The sequence below is a fragment of the Temnothorax curvispinosus genome, unplaced genomic scaffold (genome assembly GCF_003070985.1).
Source record: "Temnothorax curvispinosus isolate PA1 unplaced genomic scaffold, ASM307098v1 QBEX01001658.1, whole genome shotgun sequence".
Taxonomy (NCBI): Eukaryota; Metazoa; Arthropoda; class Insecta; order Hymenoptera; family Formicidae; genus Temnothorax; species Temnothorax curvispinosus.
In genome coordinates this window covers 45,276-71,382 of record NW_020211438.1, presented here as the reverse complement: position 1 = coordinate 71,382, position 26,107 = coordinate 45,276, and the positions used below count along the sequence as shown (strand labels likewise).

The following is a 26,107-nucleotide window of genomic DNA, read 5'->3' as shown; positions in this document are numbered from 1 at the left end:
GCAAATTGTAGCGCGATTAATTTTTTAACGCGCGTTCTGCGAATGATTCATAACCGGTCTTTCAGGCCGCTGTGTCAGCGATATCAACACGTGGCTGATACGGATCCATTATATTACTATTTCCTTTATTATTTTCCAAATATGCGATCCATTCACCGCGGGTTATCTATTCGCGCCACATACCTTCACTTTTCTCTACACGATTATACGATATCTTCGAAATGCATTTTTTTTTTCAGAGATGACCTTATTTTATATCGTTCGACGCTCTCTTCTCGCTTCATTGAAACGAGAAGAGCGTTTAATCTTCTTTTATTCACCGGTGTTCCGCATGATTTCTCTACTTCCTCGATACGCGATTATCTCTCTTTTTTCCATTTTTCATGCGCCTATCTTTCTAGACTGCTAATTTGCGATATCTCATGTATATTTTATTTCACTTGGTTTCCTCAGTCTTTCGCTAATCCGCGATAGAACGGAGATCTCTCGTCTTTGAGGAGCATTGGTCGTACACGTCAATATTTCGTAATGTCCTCTTTTTTATTTATTTTACACGGACGTCAGCAGTATAGATATACTTTTCAATTTTTACGTTCGCAATAGAACGCGTACTAACGAAAGCTGAAGTTAATCAGTAACCAAAGTTGTTTATCTCTGAGCTTTTGTGTTACGATGAAAATACATTTATATTGCCGAAATAGGATGTCATTGTTAAAGATATTTGCTATGCAGGTAGAGAATCAGAGGCAATTGAATACGATGATGTTAAGGTAAATAAACCAATTGACTCATATGTGTATAATCATACTGTTTTCCATCCGTTTAAAACGTTGATAACGGAGCAGAAAATTAGAGCCTCTTATTTCTACATTTCGCGATAACTTCTTTCTCAATCTACCGATTGAGTACCTCAAGTTTTTTTTACTCCGCGCCCCGCGACGAGTTCTTAATTTCTTGAATGTCGACGTTCTTTCAGTTTCTCTGAATGTCTTTTGAACAAGAGAGTTTGCCTCTTCGTCCGGAATCTTTGAAAACAGACAGTTCCAGAAATACGCATTATTGATCGGCCGTGAGTTCTCTCCTGCGAGTTCTTTTAAACGCGTGGTAGTTGGCCGCGCTAAAATTATCGACGTGGTCTGGAAATACCGATAAAAGAACACACGGTCTGCGCTATCGTTTCATTCAGCTCGTGACTCGATCATTATTGCCGGTCGACTGCTCGACCTACTCTTACGTTACTATACGTCTGTACAATACGTATTGTTAATTGTTAGTCAATAGTTGGTTAACATACCGTTAGTCACATTTAATTACGCGGTTCGACAACGGCGTGGCGCCGGGTTTCTAACAACATTAACGTTCAACATACCTTTGTGTTCACAGGGAAAAGCGGCAAAAGATTGAAGATATTAAAAAGAATATTAGGGACGCCATTTTAGTAAGTATATATCACCTTACCTCTATTCTTTCGCGTGAAACGTCAATATCTATTATATGAGAATTAAAATCAAAAGGGAGAGAGAGGTTGTGCAATTTTGCGAGCGGATTTAGTTGAAAATTATAATTTATCGATCCATTCTCTTTTTTACTTTGTACCCTTTTTTGTTCGGTGATGATGCGCTCGATAGTCGACGTTTCGTTAATGTTGCATCATGGATTTTGCGTTTGTTCCCGAGCGAAATTGTATACTTATAGACATATACATACATAAATCATAAATTATTGCGCTCAAAATAACACGCGACATAACCGTTACGTGACACGCAAATTTGGGATATCAAATATATAGCTGCAAGAGCATTGTCACCGATTTGTCATTCAAGCTTGCGTTCAGCCGCGCGCGCGCGCGCGAGCGATTCTGTTTTGCCCTCCAGGCAAAATGCAATCACTTCCGTACACTGCGTTGACGCAAATGGCGCTACCTCCAATGATTTCTTGCATATGCACGTCGTGCGAAGTAATTAACAGTGTGATAACGATTACGACGAATCAATAGCTACGATAAAAATAAAAACGATTCTAGCGAAGATATTATAGATGAAAGATATAGTGATTTATTTTACAGAATATTTAGATGTGTATATTTAAATTTTCAAACAAATACCTAACATTTATATCTAGCGAAAACATTTTTCGAGAAGATAATCAATATTTTCTTTAGAGGAGAACGATGAAACATGAGAGAAAGAGACACGTTGTTTCTTTTGCAGACGATAACCAGTGCGATGAGTACGTTAACGCCGCCCGTTACGCTGGGGGATCCGGCGAACCAGAGCAGAATGGACTATGTCCTGGAAGTCTCGTCTTCCCCAGACTTCGATTATCCTCCGGTGAGTCAGCCACAGCTTATTTGCGTTGCACGTCGCGTTGTATTTCCCCGCTGCGCGAAACGAGACGCGGGCTTTATTTTTGCGCACTCGCGAAGGAAGCAGGTAACTACTACTCATCGAGACCTTCCCACCGCGCCGCCCGGCCCGCGCCGCGAATTATCGTAAGAAGGAATCCCCGGGCCGATCTTCAAAGTTGCGTCACGTAGAATCTGTTCGTTTCTGAACACGGATAAATTAAATTGCAAATTGCGTTAATTCGACCGAGATGGAAATGAAATGAGAACGCGATTAAATCGGCCGCGCATATTTCCCTTTGCGAGTTTCATTCGCGCACTGTTTGACGTCGAGACGCTTTGTGCACGCTTTATCTCGCGTTCGTGTTATCTCAACACCGTCCTACGTTACAATTTTGAGCGCAGTTGTCGATAACTCGCGCAACTATAATACATATCGCTCGTACGTAGTTATATTCCCTTGTGTTAATTTTCGCGAAATTACAATTTACGTTGCACTGATTGCTTTGAACACTATATCGTCCGGTATTTGCATGCGTTTGTTTCTGAATTGCAGAATCTCGCTATATGCACGTGTAAGAATCTATAAATACATTACAATGCTCGCGCAATTAACATATCATTCTGACGACGGTTGTGATCGTATTGACGATATACGATCTGTGTGGAATATCGATAATTTTTATAACGTATCAACGCGCGCACGAAGATGAAATAATAAGTTGTTTAATAACTGTTCCTCCGTAATGTTTTGATTGTTTTTGTCTCGGACGTTACGCGTTACAAACTCCTAGAATACTCGGAGCAGCTCTTTGCGATTAGCGCGCGCACAGGCGCGCAGGTGCAGGCGTGTAACGGTGATACGTGTGTGGCGTAATGGACGACGGCAACGAAATTTACTTAACGATCATCGCGGCGACATTTCTTAGCGTCTCGTTAAACGAGATCGAACGGCGCGGCGAACGCACATCTGCGGATTAACGTAACGAGGCACGCAGACATACGTACGTATACATACATATGGACTCTTGACGTGAGAACCACTGCGTGGCACGATCAGTGTTTACAATGTTTACACAGCCACCGCACATGTTAGTGCGCTATATAGTATCCTGTACTACGAGGTGCTGCGCCATTTCTCATGTATGTATGTACGTACGTACGTACACACACGATATCTCTCACGTGTGCTCGCAAATTCATGCGATCATTATACTCGTACATAACGGGAATTTACATCGATCGATGCGAATTCTCTGTCCCTGTAAGGGATTTTAGTGCCGAGTCTCACAATCAGTAAGGGACGATCCAACTAGCGCCGGTAAAAAGGTTGCGATTTATATAATTATAATATGTAGAATGTGTATCTCGATGAGTGACACGCCAAGAAAGTTTTACGACTGAATAAAATAGGTATTTACTGCAACTGAATTAATTACAGTGATTGATCTACTTCTATAGTACTTATATAGTTAAACCCCTACTTGATGCGTTCTTAGGAGCGTCCGACTGAATTTGCTCGTGCTGCTTCGAGATTCCCGATTGAGGCGCTCAAGGGATAATCTCGAGACACAGCATTTGAGGGAGAGATACCACCGCGAGAACGGATTCGAAATGCGCGACACGACTCGAAATAAAATCGTCGCGTCGCGACGAAATAATCCGCGCATTTTGCGTCATTCAGCGAATCGCAACGTGCACGCGCGATGTTACGCGTGTATCTGTATATACGGCGCATCATCTTTGCCAAACGGACACCAGAGTGGTCCATTATTTGTTACACGTGCCTGCATTCGTTGGTCGATGATGCATCCGGATTAATTGAATTATTAAATTGTTTTGCGCCGATTTGCGCGATTCAATCTTTCGAACCCACATTGCGCTAACTCGCTAATGATTCGCGCAATATTTACGAGTGACATCCGCAAAACTAATTTACGCTTTGTGTCTTCCGTCTACTTTGTATCGCTAAAGAGAGAGCGCTCGACGATTTCCAGCATTATTTCCAGATCGTCGCGAGGTAACAAATTGATAAATCCATGATTACGCAGGAAAAACAGAACGAGCATTTCATCATACATATATAGATGAGGCTTTTGCTGTTTATTGCATTAATTTAAAAAAAAGTAAATAAATATTGTACCTGGCATATCGCTGACATTATTTTTGCGACTGGAAGACACAAAGCAATACATATGATATATCCCGATTGCTTCTCGCGAATTCTGCCGTCATCTTATACGATTCGTGTTTAATTTGTCACTGTCATTCGGCTCTTCACATATGCGTGAGATAAGAGAGAGGAGGCGGGGATGTTTCGCGGAAATTTATTTTAGGAAAATTCTAGGCTTAATTTCGGCACAGGCTCGAAACTCGAAACACATCGGCAGCGATGCGGTTTTTTACTTATGGAACGATTGAGATATAATCGGCGCATATTAACTTGCAAATAATGTAATAACGATGCGAAAATAATGTTAAAAATTGAAATTACATAAGACGTAGAGAATGCTGATGCTTGAAATATTCACTCGAAAATGTGTAATACGTAATTTTAATTTTTAAAATAATCCTACTTGGGTATTTTGTATTTTTACTGAAGAGGCGAACGCACGAACGGATCGGTATACCTAGGTACTATATGTAATTATATTATTTCAGAAGGTGTGTCGTGGTATGGTAAAACATTTCAGACACGAGAGGATGCAACATAATAAATGCCAAATTAAATATAAATATTGAAATATCTCAATTTGAAAGAGCGACTCCTGCACTCGTATTATCTCGTGTTAAACGAATTACAGTTATTGTTAATCTGTAAGGCGAGCCTTCTCGGGAGGCTTTTACCCGCACGCTACACACGACGTTTACAACGTGCGTGTACGTGTCCCTATATTTTTAGCCGAGTTACATGCTTTGCGACGGCGGCGGCGGCGGCGGCGCGGTGTTTAGGGACTTAGCGAGAGAATGACGCGTTTGGACGAAATTATTAGTACGTGCATAATCGCGATAATAGGCGGAGACACGGCATGGCACCAACACACGGCGATTCTTCCTCACGCGCGGCGGCGAACGACGGATCGACGATGCGTCCGTCCATCGATCGTATTAGAAGCGTGGAAATAGCATCGACAGGAGAATTTATTAATATAACCGTCGTCGTTATTGCCAAGCACACCGGCCGTGCCGGCCGCGGCCGTCGCGACTGTTGCGTGATTTGCAGCTTGCACCAAGTGACAACACTCGGGATGGACTTCCGCTGTCCACGAGAGAACGTAGGCGATGAAAGGGCACACGCCGCGCCAACTACAAGGCTTGTCAATTACGCCGATCCGTTGCGGTTTTCGTTGCGAAGATAAGTCTATGGGAAATTTTTCGCGAAAAATGGCTTAGCCACAGCTGACCCACGATTCGATACACGCGTACTACCGACAGTACCGACCATTAAACATATTTGCGAAAGATTACATTTTCTACAATAATTGAGTATCATTAAACGCGTCATTATTATTGGAAACGATAAATAATTATTATCAGAGACGCGCGGTATTCGATATTTTATTTTATCAAGTCATTCTCTCGATTTGAATTAATATGTCGTCAAAAATTTTATTTGAATTAATGATTAATCGCTGAGAAAATCCTGGTTGTGTGAGAGAAAGAGTTTTAGACACGCGAATATACTGCAGACTATACAAACTAAACTTCTGTTTTGCAATCCGTGCACATTTGTATGTTTCGCCAGGAATATCATCGCGCGATGGAACACGATACAGCTGCATGAATGCTCAAATAATTAATAATACTTTACGCTGTTTCGACGTTGATTTATGCACGCAGCTAGCATGCTTGTGTGTGTGTGTGTGTGCACCACGATTACTCGGCAACTTTTAATTCGCGCCGTTTACAAGAGCGCGTCATTGATCGTGAGAAATTCTTAACTTTCAAACATCGTTGCTATTAGTAAACAATTCACCAGGTAATATTTATTGTATCGACTAATATTTTATGTATATTTACGTTATATTTTGATACAATCAAGTTTGTATATTTTCTAAATTTGAGAGAGAAAAAGAGATTTACATTATATTTAACTATTTTCTATACGCAATGCAACGTTTGATAGAATGAAGATTATTTTTAGCATATATCGGAGATTAAAATATTTGACGTTCGATCGCGAACGCATCCTCGCAGTAGTTTCTCTCGAAACAAGACGTCTATCCTATCGTTTTCTTATAATTTTCGAGACTATCAATGTGTTATGTCACAGAAACCCGTGACCAAAGTCAACCTTCCGCAAAACCTCCCACGTATTTAAGGAAACTAAGTTTCCCGACACAATAACACCTAAATTATTAATGCGCCCGACATTCTCTGCTAGTAACGCGAAGCGTGCAGCCTTGTGGCCACCATTATTTACGTAACATTCAAATTACGATTTTAACTTACTACTAAATGCATGGCATGGGCTGTAATGCGATCGTGGAATGCGTCATGGTAGAGTGCGAATTTTGAATATAATGCCTCGCGCGCGAGAAAAGAAAAATAAATTCCACTGATCTTTTAAGGGATATGGGATTGTCGAGATTTAAATAATTGAGAGATCAAAAGGTCCTTGGATGATAAAAATACTTATATGTCGCAACTGGATTTCCAATTTGCAAATATTTCCTAACTTTTCCGACCACGTGAAATTGATAAGAACCCGTTAATCGTTTTTGCAGCTAAGCGATTCGCCGGTATTTTTTTTTCTTGAAATATTTCTCCGATAAATCACGAGACGAGGATTGAATAATCTCTGCGATCGATTTAAACGGTATTTGTTACGCATTCCTCGCATGTATAGATGCGCATGTTCAGCTTCATTTTTCAATGTCGCGGACTTTGCGGGCAGCACGTTTTTTTTCGCGGCGAGTTAACGACGAATTAGACGTCAAACGTTACAAGAGCCTGGCAATTCTGTGCAATAAAGACGGTGATAAATGTGCTATAAATATACGCGAATAGGTCGTACTGTGAGGCTTGTGCCGTTCAATTCACTCCAGCGCGCAGCGGAGTCTTTACATCGCAATCGGGAATCGGGTTGCTCACTGGGTCGCATACTTACCTGCGCCTTGCGCTTTCGAATTTAAAAAAATTTAGTTCACGACAGATTTTTATCCTCGATTTAAATCCTCAACATTGGAAACATCTATTGTAATTTATTACACGCTGCTTTCTTTTTGATTCGAAACGATCGTATATTTTAGGATGGGAGATAGGCTTCTTTTCCGAAAAAATTCGCAGAAGCGCCATTGCAATCGAGTCTAATCATTGGTCAATTGTTCTGCTTTCAGGAATTCTACGAAATCGTCGAAACTCTTTGGAAAGATCGAGGCGTTCAACAGAGCTTCGAGAGGAGTAACGAGTATCAACTCATCGACTGCGCCAAATAGTAAGTCGTTTTATTTTATAAACTTGTGAAAGGGTTCAACGATACGTCATACCGTTTGGCTTGGAGTTGAGCCGCGAGGAATAAAAATAGCACAACCGGCATCGTTATCAATGGACCGTGTTGACGCCGCGTCACAGCCAGCCCATTCGCGCGGATACGCATATGCTGGAGTAACATACCAAAATAAATCTACAACTAATAAATTTCGTCAAACATTTTTAACGCGTGATTAAGTCATTAATTCATTGATACGATGCGCCTTTTGCAAAACAATTGAATTTCGCGTACTTACCCGTTGATTTGTTAATCGCTGGATCTTTCTATATACGCGAATAGAGTATGAGGCGCGGTTATTGTAATCTGTTACGGGGGTGATATCATGAGCATGATAAGAAATGCGGTAAGATAACGCTTACTCGTCGATAACACCACCATGCATCGCGAATCTGTCGTCGCGTTGGACGAGAACTTTTTTTTAGAACAAATCTAGTTTAACAAATACAGCTTGATCTTTACTTTATTCTATCGTTCGATTGTAGTACTTAACAGGTATCTCCATTTTTTTATTTTTTTATTTTAATTTTTCCCATTTAATTTTTGTACATGTGAACAAAAATTTATTATACGTGTCAAATATATCAGAAAAAAATTATAAAAAAATCCATATGTATAGATACGATATGCGCGCGTGTATTTATAGACTTGTGACACCGATTTAATGCCAATGGAGACAATGCCTTAACGAGGTAATCACTTTAATAGGGGCCACCCGTTTATCCAGAGACTCTCTCGACAAATTGACCCAACCTCGAGCTTTTTTGTACGCTAATTCGATGATACGAGCGTTGACTTGGTTGTATAAAGCGGCATCGTCGCGTAATGCGATGAGATTACGATAGCGAGAGAACTGTAAACGGCCGGATCGAATGCAATAGTAGTTGGTATTTTAAACGCGAGGATTATTGCACCAGATCTTTATACGTATATAAGGGAAAAGACGTAAATCTTCCTAGCGTAAACTACGACCTTATCTGTTTAGCCAACAATCGGCATGTGACTGTTTTTCACACCTGTCAGGTCGCCAAACACTTTAATTTGACAGTCTCGTATGTACATGTACGTTCTCTTCTGTAGAATCGTAGTACCGACATCATTCGTTTACCGATATACATACATAATATACCCAGGAACATTCTGTGTATCGATTTATCTTACATAATTTGTATCGATCTATTAAAATTTTAACTTTGAAAATTTTGAGATAAAACGGAGCAAATAAACGGAGTAATTATCATATTTATAAATAATGCCTTACACGATATGAGAGAGCAGGAAAAACACATGCATTTTCGTCGAACAAATTCTCTATTCGAACTTTGGTATATTACTAAATTCGCGAGTGATGAGACACGAGTCTCTCTTTCTCTTTTTCTCTCTCGCCTTCATCAATATTTCGTGCTACTCGTAATCGCATTATCGCGGATTTCTTGTATTTTCTCTTTTTTTTTCCATTAGTGCGGCTCGGCGGTGTGGCTCTCTCTCTCTCTCTCTCTCTCTCTCTCTCTCTCTCTCTCTCTCTCGTGTGCAGCGCACGAATGGTTGACGTTAAAAATAGCGCGATGTATTTTTAGACATCGCGCTCCGGTGGTGAGATATAGCGTTCTCAGCGTATTCGTATTATAGATGACGGAGACGCAAAATGGCTATAATCTTGCGGTATGTAGCGGCATGTAGTGGCCGTGCCTATAACTGCATTTAATATATTAAAGATACGTTCGCCTATTTACTGTATGTAGCGTACGAGGTAGAGGCAAACGCGCAAATTTTATCATATCCTGCTTTTCGCAAATAATTTCTGACACACCGCAACAGAAATATCGCGCGAATTTTCCGTGAGTCTTTCCGGAGAAAGAAATCCAAAAAGAGATGAGAATATTGTCTTTGATTTTATTTGCCTTTTTTGAGCGTTACGATTTCGGATAATCGTTATTTCACCAGTAGAAATTTCTTTTGTAAACACGCAACGCGCTATTGACATAGTAAAAGTGTGACCTTCTTACGCGCACTAAATACGGCGCAACGATATGTACTCCGTCACGAAAATATCGCGAATCTGAGTCAGTGTGCGATGGAGAATAAATATTTGTCCATCACCCGCGTACCGTGCACGACAACGCGCGTGATTATTGATTGTCGGTTTAACGGGAATTATTTCCGGATCGCGGATGATCTTTAGCGTCGACGCGAGGTAATGAGCCGAGGACGTGCACGTGCGTAATTGTTATCAGAAAAAAAAAGAGAAAAACATATAATTCCATTTGTGCGTGCATGTGGTATACCGCGTGTCGTTACTGCAGTATTTTAAGCGTGCGTCGTGCGTCGTGCGTCTCGTCTCGATTGTAGAAGTACCTAAGCGACGTTTCACGTACGCGATAACACACCTCGACGCCTCTTAAAAAAGGAAACATGTGCCGCTATATTTAGGCACTATAGTCTATATATCGCGCGGATTATTGATGCTGCTATATACACATAGCTCGTAAATGTTTGGATAGACAGCCGGCGCTCTCGCGCGTCTCTCTTCACTGTCGATACATTGCATTGGTATGCCCACAGTGATTCTTTTTATTTTTATTCGTTCTTATCTCCAACACCCTCGAAATAATGGAACGTCCAAACGAGAAGGTGTATCCTGCTACCAACGTGCGTTGGAATACGAAAATTTTGTATTTGATTTATAAGGACAAAGCTAGGGAATGAAGAAACCCGAAATTTTTAATACTACAATTAACATCGTAACACGATTACACTCTATTTTGATCTCGTCTTTTTGATCTACGGGAGGTATCTACAACTAATTTAATTATAAGTCGCCCTTTGCGACTTATCGTAATAATCGCATTTACGATAGCGAAACGGGAGTTTCATCGAATTAAGAATTTAATGACAAACGATTACAGACATTTTCCGTTCTTTTTGGGTGATGCGTGTTTTTTTCCCCAATCATCGATCGAACTGGATTTTTCTGATCTAGTTAATAGAAAAAATTTAACGAGAGAGAAAAAGATGGAAAATTAGTGTTTCGAGAAAGGACGAGTGACGAAAGCCGACATTATCCATAGGACTCCAGCTTGATATCGGATAAGAGAAAAATTCTCGTTTTGCACGCCCGCCCAAGTACGGAAGACAAAGAGGATGTTTAATGTTTACAGTTGAGAGCCGCCGCACACGTCGGCGACGTTAGGGTAGCGCGCGGTTGGAACCGCCATCGCCAGGTCCGTCAAATATTTGCGATTCGAGCGAATGATCGCGCGAGCGTTAAAATTCCAAACTCCAATTTGTAATGGCAGCGAGGAGATCAGGGCCATCGGGCTCCCTTGTGCGCGATATCGAATCGAATCGAACGACGGCGATTTTAAAATCGCCAAAACGTAATCGGACCGCTCATCTTATATCCTCTAGTCTTATATCCCTTTTAAATTCCGGAGCCACGAAGGATGTCGAGAGGGGGGAGCCTTTTCGAGACCACGGCGCCGCGGCGTGGCGCGGCGCGGCGCGGCGCGGTTTCCTTCGGTTTGCGATTCGAAAAATTTTCAGCTCGATCTCGAATTTCTCGGCCTATTCTGCTTGTGACTCGAGAATTTCATTGTAACATTATCGATTCTCGCTGGAGTACGCTATACGCCTTATGTACGTACAAACGGTGCGATGGATTCGTCGTGGCTTATGCGCGGTTTGAGCGCATAAGCCGCATACTGATTATAGATACGTCGCCGTCGGCGTCGGCCCTACATCTACATGTCGAGTAGGTGTAGTTCTAGAAGTTAACCCGTTACCCACTTTCCGACTACCGGCCCTGCATACGGGGTGTCTCGGGTCTCGGGTCTCGGGTGTCATCGCACCGTATATGCATACATATGCATGCATATGTATTAGCGAGATAAGGATCGCGTAGACAGTCGGTGATTAATGTCGTTTGGCAGCTAATTTGAACTTAGTTATCGTAAAGTTGATTACATCCCAAACTTTTAGGAGCTATTAGGACTTTTTTAGAATTAACACTCGTTGAACAAGTATTGAATCACGGGTGAAATCATTTATTGTAGAAAATTAAAAATTTATTTAAAATCACGTACCAAGTATTCGTATCGAAGGGATTGAGAAATGATTAAAGAGAATGGCGGCCAATCAGTCTCGCTAAAGGAAACTCATCCCCTCGGAATTGTCCGTGAGGCTCTGTATATGGGACTATAGATTAACAACACCTCGTGTATAATATTCTATATCGTGCTCAATAACGTGATCGGAGCTTAGAGCACAGGAGGGGCTTCGCTAGCTATTGCTGCCGACATCAAACGCGCGTTCGATTTGCGCCGTCCAAGTCCAGTCAATACACGTGTTATTATCGCGCACGATCCGGCTTTCATCGTTTTCCCCGCTTTGTCGTCGCGAATTAATTCTTCGCGAACGAACGTCGAACGTTTAACCTTTAACCGGAAGCGGTTGAAAAATCCGACGCGGCATTTTGTCGATCGCTACGAAGCGCACCGTGCTGGTTCTATTCCGCTTGCGGCGATAGAGTTCGACAAGCGCTGCAAGATATCGGATAGAAAATAATTAAGTGAACGGAGCGGAAATGTGGATGTGTGTGAAAAGTCCGGCTGGGAGACAGTTACGGGCTTTTCGCGTATGTAAGCTGCTTTGTAGGAAAAGACGATCTTAAATACAGGATCCTACGTTTTATTCTCGATATAAACAAATCGCCGGATAAGAGAGAATGCGGCAAATTACCGATAGCGGCGTTCATCGCTAACTAAAAGAGTAAATTGAAGTGTTTTATTTATATACCTGTGTTTCAAAATCCCTCGAAAAAATACGCACGAATTTTAGGCTTGATCTCCAACTCTGTACAATACTCTTGGTCACATTTATTATTTCCCGCTGACGTTACGCGTTTTGACTGGCCCGGATCGCTGTCAGAAACAACGTTGTCACGTTTGCTCGCCTCAAGGTCTCGGCGGAGGGTTGTGTTAACGGGGAGGATTGTGTTCACGATAACGAGAAAATCGTTCTGCAGCAGCAGCCGCCAGTAGGTCACGACCTCCTTCCTCTTTCAATTCTCTGGAGGTCGATAGCCTCATTTCTGGTGGAGCGCGCCAATTCCATGACCTACCTTCTTTCGCGAGCCTATATGACCGTATAGACGCGCAGATACGCGGATCTCTTTTTCCCCTTTTATCGTATATCGCGAGAACTATAGAAACTCGACGTACATTTTCTCACATTCTAACCGTAGTATTCGTTTTAGATAAATCGCGCGATATTTGATCGCTTTTGGCAATGACTTTCTATTTACACACAGACACCTTCAAATAAAGCACGCTGCAATGTAATTTCAAGTAACGTCTAGTCCTCTCTTAATTATGTAAAATTGATGTATTTTCGTTTTTTTTTTTTTTTTTTTTCTTTATAATTTGTTGAGAAGAACATAAAGGAAAGTTGATTTCTAATTTTAATTATAATATATTTGAAATACATTTGTGTATGTATAACTATATGTTCGAAGGATATATTATATATATACTTTCTGAGTAGAGAGTATATTTGTGTCTATAAAGAAGTGGAATTTGCTCTATAGCTCCATTTTTCTCTTCTCCCTATATCACAATCATAATTTGCTGCCGAAGCAGAGTTAGTCGGTTCGAATCGATATAATGATGCAAGTTGAATGAAAAACATCTAATATATAATTTCATGATAAGAGTTTCAAAAGTATTTATGTATTTTCGAGGCAAAAGTTTCTCGTCGAAAATCGACCGAATCGCACGTACTTATAAAAAGTATAGCGTTTCAAAAAGTTAAAGTTTTCTGCGTTAATTTGAATATAATAGCAGGCTCTCCCAACTATATGCTTTCGGGAAGAAAGCTATTACACAAACATCAGGTATCCTTTAGAAGCAAATTATAGTTTTGTAATCGCATTACGTCTCGTTAGTGTCGTCGATATACTTGGCACGATTTACTGTCGTATCTTTCGAGCACATTCAAAGACCAAGTGCTTTTTCATTTATCCACCGCACACATCTTGACGAGATCATTTATGTGGCATCGTATTGTATGCAAATTATTTTTTTACACTATAATTATGTATTCTCTTAATATTATTTTATCACGTCATTATTTAATTTTTATTTCAATAAAATTTTCAGTCCTTAATTTTTTTGTGGTTTATTATTGAAACTGTATTGAAATATATATATATATATATATATATATAGTCTCGTAGAATATATAGTTTCTAATATAGAATCAGTGTCGAGCTGTTAATAAATGCTATCGCTACTACTACTCCCGATACGCGGACCTTTAATTATCTCGCAAAAGAGGAGGCGTTTTATAACGTTTTCCGCGATAATAGCGCGCACGCGGTGTTAAACCCTTGCGTATACGATTGACGGCGAGCAGAGAACGAGCGGTGGCAGTGACCCATGACCCGGATCACGGAAAGTGGGTGCCAGAGGGGCGTGTATGCACACCCGGCGAGGCTGAGGGGTTGGAGTTAGGGTAGGACATCGTCGAGGATCGATTTTCCCTCTCGGTGGGCTCCCTCCGCCCTCTCAGTGCGCAGGAAGGGAGGCTGGATCGCGAAGGGAGAGGGTCCCGGCATAGAGAAAGGAACGGGCGCGAGTGAATGAGAGCGGGTATATGAGAAAGGTAAAGAGAGCTGAATGTGTGTATGTGTATGTATGTGTGTGTGCGCGCGCGCGGATACATGAACGCGCACGAGAGAAAGAGAATGTTCGCTCTTCGAAAGGGTGATAGAGGGTGGAGAGTGGAGACAGGGCGGAGGAACGGAGGCTGCGGGCGAACGCGAGTATAAACACGGGACGCGAAATAGCGAGAGACAGAGAGGGAGAGAAAGAGAGATTCTCTTGATCGCTCCCCAAGGGATATTCCGCCCTTCTTCAGCATCCGTTTCCGTTCTCCGTTCTCCGTTCTCCGTTCTCCGTCGCGACGCGACGGCGGTGTGCGCGCTATCGTCGACGCGTTTCCTGTAGGATCCTGCGGCATCCTACGTGTCCCGGTCCGAGACTCTACCGAGCAGGAGCACGGCACTCTTCTCGCTCCGGTGGAGCGACGAGAGAAGAGAGGAGAGGAAAGGAGAGAGAAAGAAGGATCGGCTCAAGAGCCCGGCCGACCCAGGAACGCGGCTCGATCGAAAGAGGAAAGTTGACACTGTGTCGGAGGGCTCCGAACGATCGACCGCCTGCGACCGCCTGCGATCGCCTTTGATAACATTATGTTATTGTCCCGTATTCCGGCGACGCGTTTAAGCGGTTAAAAACGACCACTCGATTCCGCATTTCTCGTGTCTTTACGTTCTGATCACCGTCCCGCTTTTTCCTCCTCTTTTCTTATTTCGAGAGAACTGCACGCGCTCTTCCCTAAAATCGATAGACACGCGACAAAAATAATTTGGCAATTTTGGTAACAGCGGGGGACGTAACGAGATATACTATCGATAATAATCGGTACGTCCTATCTCAATCCGGGTAGAAAATCAATGCAAATGTGATAATATGATGATGGTTTATATTATTATCCGGCGGTTCTATTTCAGCGAGTCGCGCGGAGATACGTAGGATGCATAATGCGCGATGCAGAGTTATTGTACAGCGGTAATGTCTGATGTAATTGTAACAATCTGATGGATATCGTACCGCGAGCAATAGTCGTAAGATCGATGCGAATATAATAACATGGTTTATTATTATCCCGCGGTTCTACACCAGGGACGTACGGGGATACGTATATAATGTTATGCGGTCAATATATAACGCTGTTTCTCGTACAACTAATATAACTATGTAGTGCGATAATATCGCGAATAACAGCCACAAAAGATCGGCGCGGATATAATAATACGATTTATTGTTGCGTGATCTAATATGCTTTATTACCCTTTCGGGGTAAGAATAAGTCGCTTTTCGCCGTCAAGCATTGGTTTTTAATTAATTAGAAGTTCTCGGTCGAATTATTCTTCCGAATGAAACAAATCTCTCTCTAAAAGTGAGAGAACACGCGTAAAAATCCTAAACGTATACTTTTTACAGGTGTCTTTCAAAGAGATCTAAAAGGCGCGTTAAGATTTTTTTTATTCAAATTACTCGATTATAATATCTAACATTGACGCGAATGATAAACGTTTTATTGTAATGCTGATTAAACCACATACAAGTATCGTCATGTACAATTTAAAATTTACTCATTAGCTTTTGTTCTCGTTCTCGTTCTCGTTCTCGTATCAGTTCTCGCAAACTGTTTTACATTGAGTTCGGAGATCAGAGCATATCGTGTATCTATACATATATCAGTATATTAAATACAAAAGAGAAATGATATAGGAAAAAGTAACTTTATTATCGGATTATTTCTTTCTAGATTCGTGCCTTTTTCTTCGACACGCTCGGCACATGCTTTCTTTGTAGTCTAGACACTCTAGCTCTAGACTCTAGACTATATAAAGAAAGCATACGGGTCTGTGTAAATTTTGAGAAGCTCTCGTACGTGCAATTGAAGCCAACGTGCAAAACTGAAGCATATGAAAAACGACGTGCTATGTACTGTACATAGTACATACCTCCTCTATGCACTTTGCAAGAAATAGATAAAAATAAATGCATACATGCGCGAAGAAAAATTCCGTGGCGACAAGATCGCCACACGCGCATACCTTTCTCGATGCACTATTTCGGTATTTCTGCTTCGAATTTCTTTACTTTTATGACGTAAGCCTCCTGTCTTTGTCAAAATGGCGTAACTTAAATTCTGGATTTCTCGTATTGAATCTCGATAAAATACAAATTGTGACGCGATTTATTTTAATAATATCTACGAGGTCTCAACACGCATGTCGCTTCTAGAGCAGATATCTTTTATGCGTGTTTTTCTCATGATACGTTATATGTGTACATTAATTTTTTCGTCTAATGTTCGTGCTCGAAAATACGAAAACTCAAGACTTGAATGACAAAAATTTGATTTACATTTATATCGCATACGAAAGATACACGTTTTCGATTTCGACCACATACGGACGTATGGAGTGGCTCTCACGATAACGATGCGGTTGATTGACAATGATTGTTATCGCGGATGCCCCGCATATCGATCGAAACTAGTTCAACTTGATTTTGACGAATTCATGTTGCCACGTCGTCGAATAGAAGGTGTGCAGGGTATACTCTTATCGATATACTTAACGTTTTTTTTTTTTTTTTTTTTTTTTTTTTCAGCTCGGCACAGATTGATGAATTAGGAGATTTATAATAGTGTTGTTGAAAAATAATGATTTACGAGATTTTACTGTTAAAGATTCTCTCTCTTGATACAAACAAATTTTCGATAGAAACACCGCGTATGTCTTGCGCAGTTCAGTTATATAGGCGTATTTTTGCCAAGTGGCAATAAAAATTTGCAATTGTTCCTTCTCGGATTGGTAACGTTCGCTTAATGAAACGTGCGTCGAATGCACGTCTTTTCGTTTTTCCATTCGGTACGCGTAACGCACGGAATATTCATGGAATATTGCGGATGCCGTGGCACACGTAGTTATTGAATATGTCGAATAAATATTTAAAAAAATACACACCCGGTGCTCTGCAAATGTTTACAACACTGCTTTGGCTGTTTCGCAACGAATCTAAATCTTTCGAAAAATTATGAATTATCTAATCGAATCAGACGCTCGCAGGTAAATCTCACTAATTCTTCCTTTGTTCTGTTTCAGTTTTCTAGATAAGGTAGCCATCGTAAAACAGCCGGATTACACGCCCACGGAACAGGTGATTATTACAGTTTTTCTTTCGTTCGAATCTTCTGGTGTCGATAATGACGGGGTAACTTCGAGACGAGTTCAGACATGTCGGAAACTTTTTTTTCCCCTTTATATTTCCGGCGTTGCAAAATTGAAATTACTCCGATCATTATAGATCCTCGCGCGCTCGGCGCGGCGCTGACAAAGCGATCTCGCGCGGTCGTTACTTACGTACGTGTAGGAGTAACGTGTGCTTGCATTTTGTTGCAGGATATCCTCAGGTGTCGAGTTCTCACGTCCGGCATTTTTGAGACGCGATTTCAGGTCGACAAAGTAAACTTTCAGTAAGTCCCATAGTGCGACACGCTGATACTCGCGCGCGCTTTATTCCAATGTCGTGGGGCTATATATAGCCGACGTATTACAGTAACATCGGCCGACGGTAAATATAAACGCAAAGCGGCGGCGGTGGTGGTGGCACAGTGGCGGTGGCGGCGGCGCGCATCTTACCCTAGCACTTCTATGTATTACGGCCGCTACTGGGCAAGACTTACACTGTTATAACGTGTAAGCTGAAATCCGTTAACCGCGTTAACGCCTCCGCAACTTTTTCCCTTTTTGCGTTCACTCTCAGGTCACGTACGGCGCGGTGCCCCACATTATTTTCTATAGGCCCACCACACCCCTTTGTTGTCGCCTCTCTCGCGTATGCGCGCGCGTAACCGTTTCGCTTTTAACAAATACTCGAGAAATTTGTCCGTTTGTAACTTTAAAGGTCGAGTATCATTTTAAGAAAATCCGATATATAATACCGTGATATAAATTCTAAAACGGTTGGACACATCTATTTTCAACGAAGATCTATAAGAAGTCAAAGGACTTGGAAATGCGGCTTAGTTTTTTGTAATATCATGCAGTGTTATTTCTCCGAACGGTCCTAATATAAACGGATAAGGACTGCGGTAAGGGGACGGATCGTTAGACGCGGTTCGCGATGCCGCAGTTAGGTTCTTATTTTATTGAACGTTTCTCCGCTTTTGCAGCATGTTCGACGTCGGTGGCCAGCGTGACGAGAGAAGAAAATGGATACAGTGCTTCAACGACGTTACGGCGATTATATTCGTCACGGCGTGTAGTAGTTATAATATGGTACTCAGGGAAGACCCTACAAAATTGAGACTCAGGGAGAGTCTCGATCTCTTCAAAAGTATCTGGAACAATCGGTATGCAGCTCCGATTTCTACCTTACGACAGGCATCTTTAAAATTCGCGATATATCGTGTATCGATATTCCGACGATTCTGACGATCGTTATCTCTTTTCTCGCAGGTGGCTCCGCACGATCTCGGTGATTTTGTTTCTAAACAAGCAAGATCTATTAGCGGAAAAGATCAAGGCGGGCAAGCACAAACTAGAGGATTATTTCCCGGAATTCGCGCGCTACCAAACACCGGTCGAGCCCGGGATGGCGGCGGATCCTTCGGAACTGCCGGACGTCATAAGGGCCAAGTACTTTATTAGAGACGAGTTTCTCGTAAGTATAATGCATGTAATACACGCGTTGGTCGCTGATCGATCATCGCGGTTGTTCTCGACCCAAGTTATTCACGTCCAAGATATTCTGACGTTGTTGCGAGACTCGCTTGTCTTTATAGCGCATAAGTACGGCGAGCGGCGACGGCAAGCACTACTGTTACCCGCATTTCACGTGTGCCGTCGACACGGAAAACATCAAGAGAGTGTTCAACGATTGCCGGGACATCATCCAGCGGATGCACCTGCGCCAATACGAGCTCTTGTGACTTCGTTCCTGCCGACGTCTCCTGTCATCATTCGTTAACCTGACGGTCACACGGTTCGTGCTGCATCTCGAGTCGTTGCAGCCACTGCGAATCAAATGAGCGAGCGAGCTGTGGCCGTGAACCGTGGCCGCGAGGACTCGCGAGAGTTCCACATGCCTGGGCGTATTCAGATAACGCGTAGGACTTGTTCGCCAGTCCAGAAAAGCCGACGAAAAGCCGTAGTCCGCGAAGAACGCGTCTGTGGACCCTGAGAGTGACTCTGCGCGAATCGATCGCGCTTCCCCTCGTCGACGAGATTCAGAGACAGACGAGAGTCAGTACGGCGATACGCTGCACCGCCGCACTGCCGCGATCAACTCTCCGCTGTGCGAATAGAATCTGTCTGTCGCGTACGAAGCGAGTTCCTTCTCGCGCGGAATAAATTCGCGCCAAACTGCGAGCGAGGCACGACGCGAGATGACCGCGCGTCGACGTCGATACGTCGATCCCGCGTGTCCTAGCACAGCGTGAGTCGCGCAGTTCGATAAAAACGAACGAGCGGCTTCTCCAAGCGCCCGCGTATTCTCGATCACTCGACTCTCCTTTTGAGTTAGATGAAAGAGTGTGCTGAACGCTCGTCGTCGTATCCGAACGACGCGACGGCGGGATTCGAAACGCTCTCTCGCGCCGTTCGATCGCGCGTGTGAACCATTACCTCGTTAATTTTATTCCTCTCGCACGTTATTCCGCTTCGTGGCGGTACGCGCGAATCCTGTCATAAGCGTGGGCCAACGTCGTCGTCGGATGTGATTCGAGGGACGATTCTCTTCGTTCAACACACTCTTGACGTGAATTATCGTTCAGATTAGAGTTAAGGATGTTTCCTAAGACTTAGGCGAACCTCTCCGGTAAAAAAAGAAGAAAGAAAAAAGAAAGAACTTTTATCGTTTTTGACTTTCCTCCTTACTCGTTTCCGAATCTCCGCTATACTTTTGCCTCGCTCCCCTCCGTATACATCTCGCTTAGAATCTCCGCGTCTCTTATTTTCTTCGTTTTCTTTTGTTGAGCCTTCGACTTCCGAATCTCGATTCTTTTTATTATTGCATTGGCCCGACCTGTAGGAGTCTCAGCCGCGTCCTTTTTACGAGAAGAGTATTTTGTGAGATTTTACAGTATTTCGAAGAGCGTTTTAATTATATAACTATGTATCGAGTATATGTACATGGTGACCGTCCACGGATTCTCATCGTTTTAACGTACGTTTCTTACGATCGAGATCTTTCACGGATATGGATTTCCCTTTTTTTCCACCGATTTTAAACAGTAAATCGAGTTACTTTTTTAATTTCTCTGTACTTAGGCACGCGCGCTACCCGCAGTAGCAATCGTCTGTATATCTAGCCCTAGCCCACGTAAGAAATGTGCCACGTTCAAGTTCTTTGTTGCTACGCACGCAAGTATAATTTTGCGATACATTGCACGCGCACGGCGTTTCGAGACTTGTGTAAGGGTAATCGTTTTTTTTTTTTTTTTTTTTTTTTTCACCCTGGAATTCGCATCTCGCATTCTTTTTCAGAGAAATTGTCGCGTCTCGATGATACGTGGTAACGTGTACAAATTTTTACGTTCCTGATCGAACGGTATCGATCACGCTATCGATCGTTTTTACGGTCCCGAAACGAGAAAAAGGCCGATTTGCGAGAAAATCTTATTGCTTGCGCATTGCCACTACAAATACATCCCACTTTCCTCGTCGTCGCTACTTGAACATCCCGTGTGCGATAAGCCATGTCAATTTTCCCTCGATTTTCATATTATACTTTAGTATCAAAAAATAACGAAATGCTTGCGCGCTAATGACGTATATACATAGATCAAGCAACGCAATTTGAAGACGGCTAATTAGCGGCTACTCCAGTCACCTTCCTATTGAAATACGGAATTCAAATATTTTTTCGCTACAGTATTTAAAAATAAATAATCACAAATTTATAATTGTATATAATAATTTTATAAAACGATGAAACTATACATACATACATATATTTTTTTGTGAGAGATATGTATTAAGTCTGAAAATTTGACATGCATTAAGAGAAAAAAGATTGGCCGCGATTGTATTAATGAAGAGAAATAACATAACGCATAAATAATTAGGATTAAAGAATAATATAATCTTACTAGCTTGGATAATGATATATTGGAAAGAAAAAGAAGATTTCGACGAATGAGTCCTCGCACATTTACATTGTCAATTATCGACTTCATTCTTGTTCTAGAAGAATCGGGCATCCTTGGTCTATGTGCGTATATCATTGTGTGCTTGCGTATCGAGTTTAGAGGATTATGCATGTGCGTATACGATATAATATCACTGGTACGTTCTTCATATGTACATACATAGTTACGTACACATCGTCATATATCTCGTCGTCGCTTATAAGAGTTTTCGGTATAATCGAAACAGAAAAGAATCCCATAAAATTGCGCACAGCACGCTCGCATACACACACACTTCACACACGCATTGTTCGGTTAATCTCTTAACTATATATTGACACAAGGATCTAGCAAAAGTAGAACCATTTACAGTAAAATTTTAGTTTTGAATTGATTAAAGTTTCTTTCGTGATTAATTCATACCGTAGCTATTTCATAGCGATTAATGTTGCAAATTCTGATAGTTCATGAACAGTTTATAATCGCAATCTATCTTGTTTCCAATAGTCTAATTTAAAAGAATCTTTTTTGCATGTTGTAAACGAAGGGTTAATATTAGCCGATTACCGACTTGTCGTGAGTACCGATTTATCGCATAAATAACGGGAATCAAATCGAAGCAAGTAAAATAAGAATTAAAAAATATGAAATGAGCGAGTTTCCGAGGGTTTTGTGTAACATACTGTAATACACTCGACCGTTATTTCTGTTTTTCTTTATTAACTGATTGTTAATCGTGTTTTTGTAATATTTTATAGTCTAATCTTTTTGTCGTGCCAATTGAAACGGCTACGTTTCTGTTTGTTTCGCAAGATTATTTTTAAGGTTTAAGGAATCTTAGTCTTGTTTTTTGCAAATGCCTACGCAACTTTATCTTCTCCTTATCTCGCTATTTTATTCAATGACATTACACTGTATTTTGTCCGCTCAACTTGTTACATTAATATCTCGCGCGCGATTCTTACACTTTTCACCGTAACCTGACGAGAATATAGGAATCTCGGGGCATTACATAACAGGTATCCTCTACATGCCGACGTGTCTACAACTACGTAACTGTAACTTCATACAATATCGATGTACGAGTACAAGTACGTGAAGCATGATACCAAAAAAACGACCGTAAACATCGCGAAGCAAAATTCCTCTCCGCGCTTTGCGTCATGTCTTATTTCATTTACTTAGCAACGGGTTAAAGAATGGTAGAATTATGTTGGAAGAATTTTAGCGTGTTCTTATAAAGATGGAAGAATAAAAATCATTGATACCGCAATGTTCGGCGAAGAAATGGAATAAATCGGTCGTCTTAATGTCATGTGTCTAATTTGCACTTTTATCGTACATAAGTACGGACCGTACAGACAAAAGTCATAGTTTGTAACATTATTTATAAGTTCGCGAAACGTTATTTTTACTACGACTGATAGGGGGGGGGGGGAGAGAGAGAAAGAGAGAGGAGAGAATCTCTTCGTGATTATCTATCAAATTTTCGTGAAACTTGAATGTTCACATTCGGCACAAAGTCAAATGAAGGCGAATATAACGAGTAATAAGTATTTTCATGCCTACATTTCTTTCCTTTCTCCTCTTTTCTTCTCTTCTTCCATAGTAGAAGAGAACAAGTAACGGGTACGCCCTATTTTCTGATTTCGAGAGGTTTATGTAGCGACGTCGAACGGAAATTAGCGCGAACAGGAGATAAATCGAAGTCACGTAATGACGGATTTCTGTTGTCCATGCTACTGGCCACGACAGTATGTACGTTTTGTGTGTATTGTGTGCGTGTGTTAGTATGCGTGACATGCAAGGACAATGTCGTTATTATTCACAGACCATGAAAAAGAAAGAATTCATGAGTGTATAATGTATCATTTATATGTGTGTGTGTGTGTGTGTGTGTGTGTGTGTGTGTGTGTGTGCGAGTATGCGTGTACGCAAAAGTGAGGTAGTCGATGCGCGATGTGCCGAATAAATAATAGCTGATTTACGTGGCCGCAACTATATATGTATATATAGCGCGACATATACATACCTATATTACATATACATAGACACCGAGATCGCACAAGTTTTTTTTTTTTATCGTACGTAAGAAGAAAAATGGACATGCGTATATTGTATGCGAAATATATCGTAATTTGCGCAGATTTATTATTATTTGTAAATACGACAGTGTCACAGAGTCTGTGTTATCGAGGGAAAGCGATGACGTGATTTCGGACCCGTTCACAATTGCGAGTCTTGTAATTTGAATCGCGGGTGAGTGACGAGCGACCGGTAATGTCAGGGAAAGTCGCATCGAATCGATGAAACGCCGTCACCTGTTGATGATCGAACGCGAGATACACCAACGAGGGTCTGGGGCGATCATGAATGTGATTTAAGCCGATAATGGGCAACATATAAGAAAGCAATGCGGTATTACGCGATACAAACGCCAATTGTCGATAAAAAATAAGGAAGATAATAAATGCAGCACGTTGCCCGCGAAGCGCATTATTGTTTCGTCTTTAGCAATATTCTTTGTGGACCACGTTGCCGATTATGTAGCCTTAAATAGCGAAAGTGAAAGTAGACACGTGTGCAATTGGAATTAGCGTAACGTAAACGAGAATATAAGGAGATCCGAAGTAACAGTGTTAACAAGGAGCCGTAATTACGAGCTATTGCACGTAACTATCTGTGTCAGAATTTTGCGGTTCGTGGCTCAGTTGCGCTAACTCGCTTATCGCCAATTTTGGTTTAGTCTATTCCCTCCAAATGTAGAAAAAGAAACAGCTAATGGAAAGACAATACAAGAGTTTCAAAAAGGAAACGTCTAAAATTATGTCTGAAATATTAGAATTGATGCTTGATTATTTTTTTTCTTCTTTTTGGAAAAGTATTGACGTCGAAGATCGCTAATCTGGATTAGTAATGCAACTCTCAATCTAAATAACACAGTTAACAGTTGAAAACAATTAAAAATATTTGATTATCCAATGATCTTATTAGCTTCGGAATTCGAGAACGTTATGCATTTCCAATAAGAGCGTACGAAACTACATCTACCATATCGCGGCAATTGGATGTTGCGTGCCACGGTTAAGATTAAATCACGAACAAATCATGGTCATTACGCTGTTATTCGATAAACAATCTCCTCGCATTGTCGAATCTTATTAAAAACGAATAGCATCGTTAAAATATTAATTATTATTGTCATTGTGATGGGCGACTGTCGTGACGGTCATTGTTAGGAGCTGACCTACTGAAAGTAGCAGCTTGAGCGGGTTCTTCGTAATTCTAGTGTCGACGAGATTTGCAGAATCGAGTTAAAAATTATGCACAAAATCTCGAAAGTTTACGTGAGCGCGATTTTGCTTTTATAAGAGATTTATGGCGGAATTTTATATCCTAGTTTTATATATATATATATATATATATATATATATATATATATATATATATATATATATATATAATGCATTTATTAATATTGAGAAAGCAAGAGAGAGAGTTTCTTTGAGATTTTTCCAGAAAAAGAAAAAAAAAATCTAATTTTATGGCAAACACTAGTGCGTCTTTTACTCTGAACGTTAAAAGCGAATGCATAAGAATACAGGTGAGATAAAATTGTATAGAGCATGCGCTTACGTTTCCATGTTACCATTTGTCACGAATAAATCGTATCCGACGATTAGTTTTAAACAGTGAGTTGCGGAATAGTGTCAGATATACTTTCTTCTTGGATGGTTTCATCGACGGGATCAGAAACAGAGATTGTATATTCGGTGATGTTATCGTTTAGTCCGATATGTGATGTATACACACACACACACTCACATATATAAATATATATTTGTTATATTTATTAAAATTTTAAAAATATTGAAAGCGACGCATATATGTATAATAAATATGTATAGAACTTGGCAGCTAACTGAAATATATGGAACGAGCGAACGTTTCCATGGAAGATGCGAATTTATTTTGGTTCGAATCGATATCTCGATGAAATCGTCCAAATGTGGCACAATCTTTCGGAGCTGGGCCAGTGCACTATCTTATCGCTCTTCCATTCACGGAGAGGAAAGGAAATGTTCCATTATCTTGTATCTATATCATGGTTCCACCATGGTTCCATAGTGGATCGTGCCTTTCTATAGTTTTTTCCTCACACAAGTCGTTTCATTAATTCTTCATTTGTCGAAAAATTTGATTCTGTTCCTATAGGTAAACGCGGAGCGATTTTACGTTTCATATTCAAGCCACGAATTTTTAATTTAAAATAGTAGATAAAATAAAGATAAAATTAAATTTGATCTTTAAACACACACATACAGAATATATGAGGTATCAAAGAATACACATGCATTTTTTTTTTTTTTTTACTTTTCTTTCCGTTGTATATCATATCATGTTTATAATAATTTTCTAATGTGAGATTGCTCCGCCGTTTTAGAAAAAAATTGAGAAGCAAGAGAAAGAAGCTACTTGTGCCTCGAGCGCGTTATCTATTCTAGAAA

At 41.0% G+C, this 26,107-nt stretch overlaps 1 protein-coding gene across 1 annotated transcript; it reads left to right on the top strand.

Moving 5' to 3' along the window:
- Nucleotides 1–1,388: 1,388 nt before the first annotated feature.
- LOC112467470 (guanine nucleotide-binding protein G(s) subunit alpha) lies at nt 1,389–24,426 on the top strand. Its single transcript, XM_025036111.1, has 8 exons — nt 1,389–1,438; nt 2,211–2,330; nt 7,684–7,781; nt 17,572–17,626; nt 17,869–17,942; nt 18,642–18,821; nt 18,928–19,132; nt 19,254–24,426. Exons 2-8 carry the CDS (start codon nt 2,226–2,228, stop codon nt 19,398–19,400), a joined length of 864 nt encoding a protein of 287 aa, XP_024891879.1. The 5' UTR covers nt 1,389–1,438; nt 2,211–2,225; the 3' UTR covers nt 19,401–24,426.
- The last annotated feature ends 1,681 nt before the right edge of the window (nt 24,427–26,107 follow it).

What these genes read in the sequence shown, in the direction of transcription:
- LOC112467470 (XM_025036111.1), top strand. Translation starts at nt 2,226, where the DNA reads ATGAGTACGTTAACGCCGCCCGTTACGCTGGGGGATCCGGCGAACCAG. An exon ending in CAGACTTCGATTATCCTCCG is followed by an intron (nt 2,331 to 7,683) that starts GTGAGTCAGCCA and finishes TTCTGCTTTCAG; the next exon opens with GAATTCTACGAAATCGTCGA. An exon ending in GTCGACAAAGTAAACTTTCA is followed by an intron (nt 17,943 to 18,641) that starts GTAAGTCCCATA and finishes CCGCTTTTGCAG; the next exon opens with CATGTTCGACGTCGGTGGCC.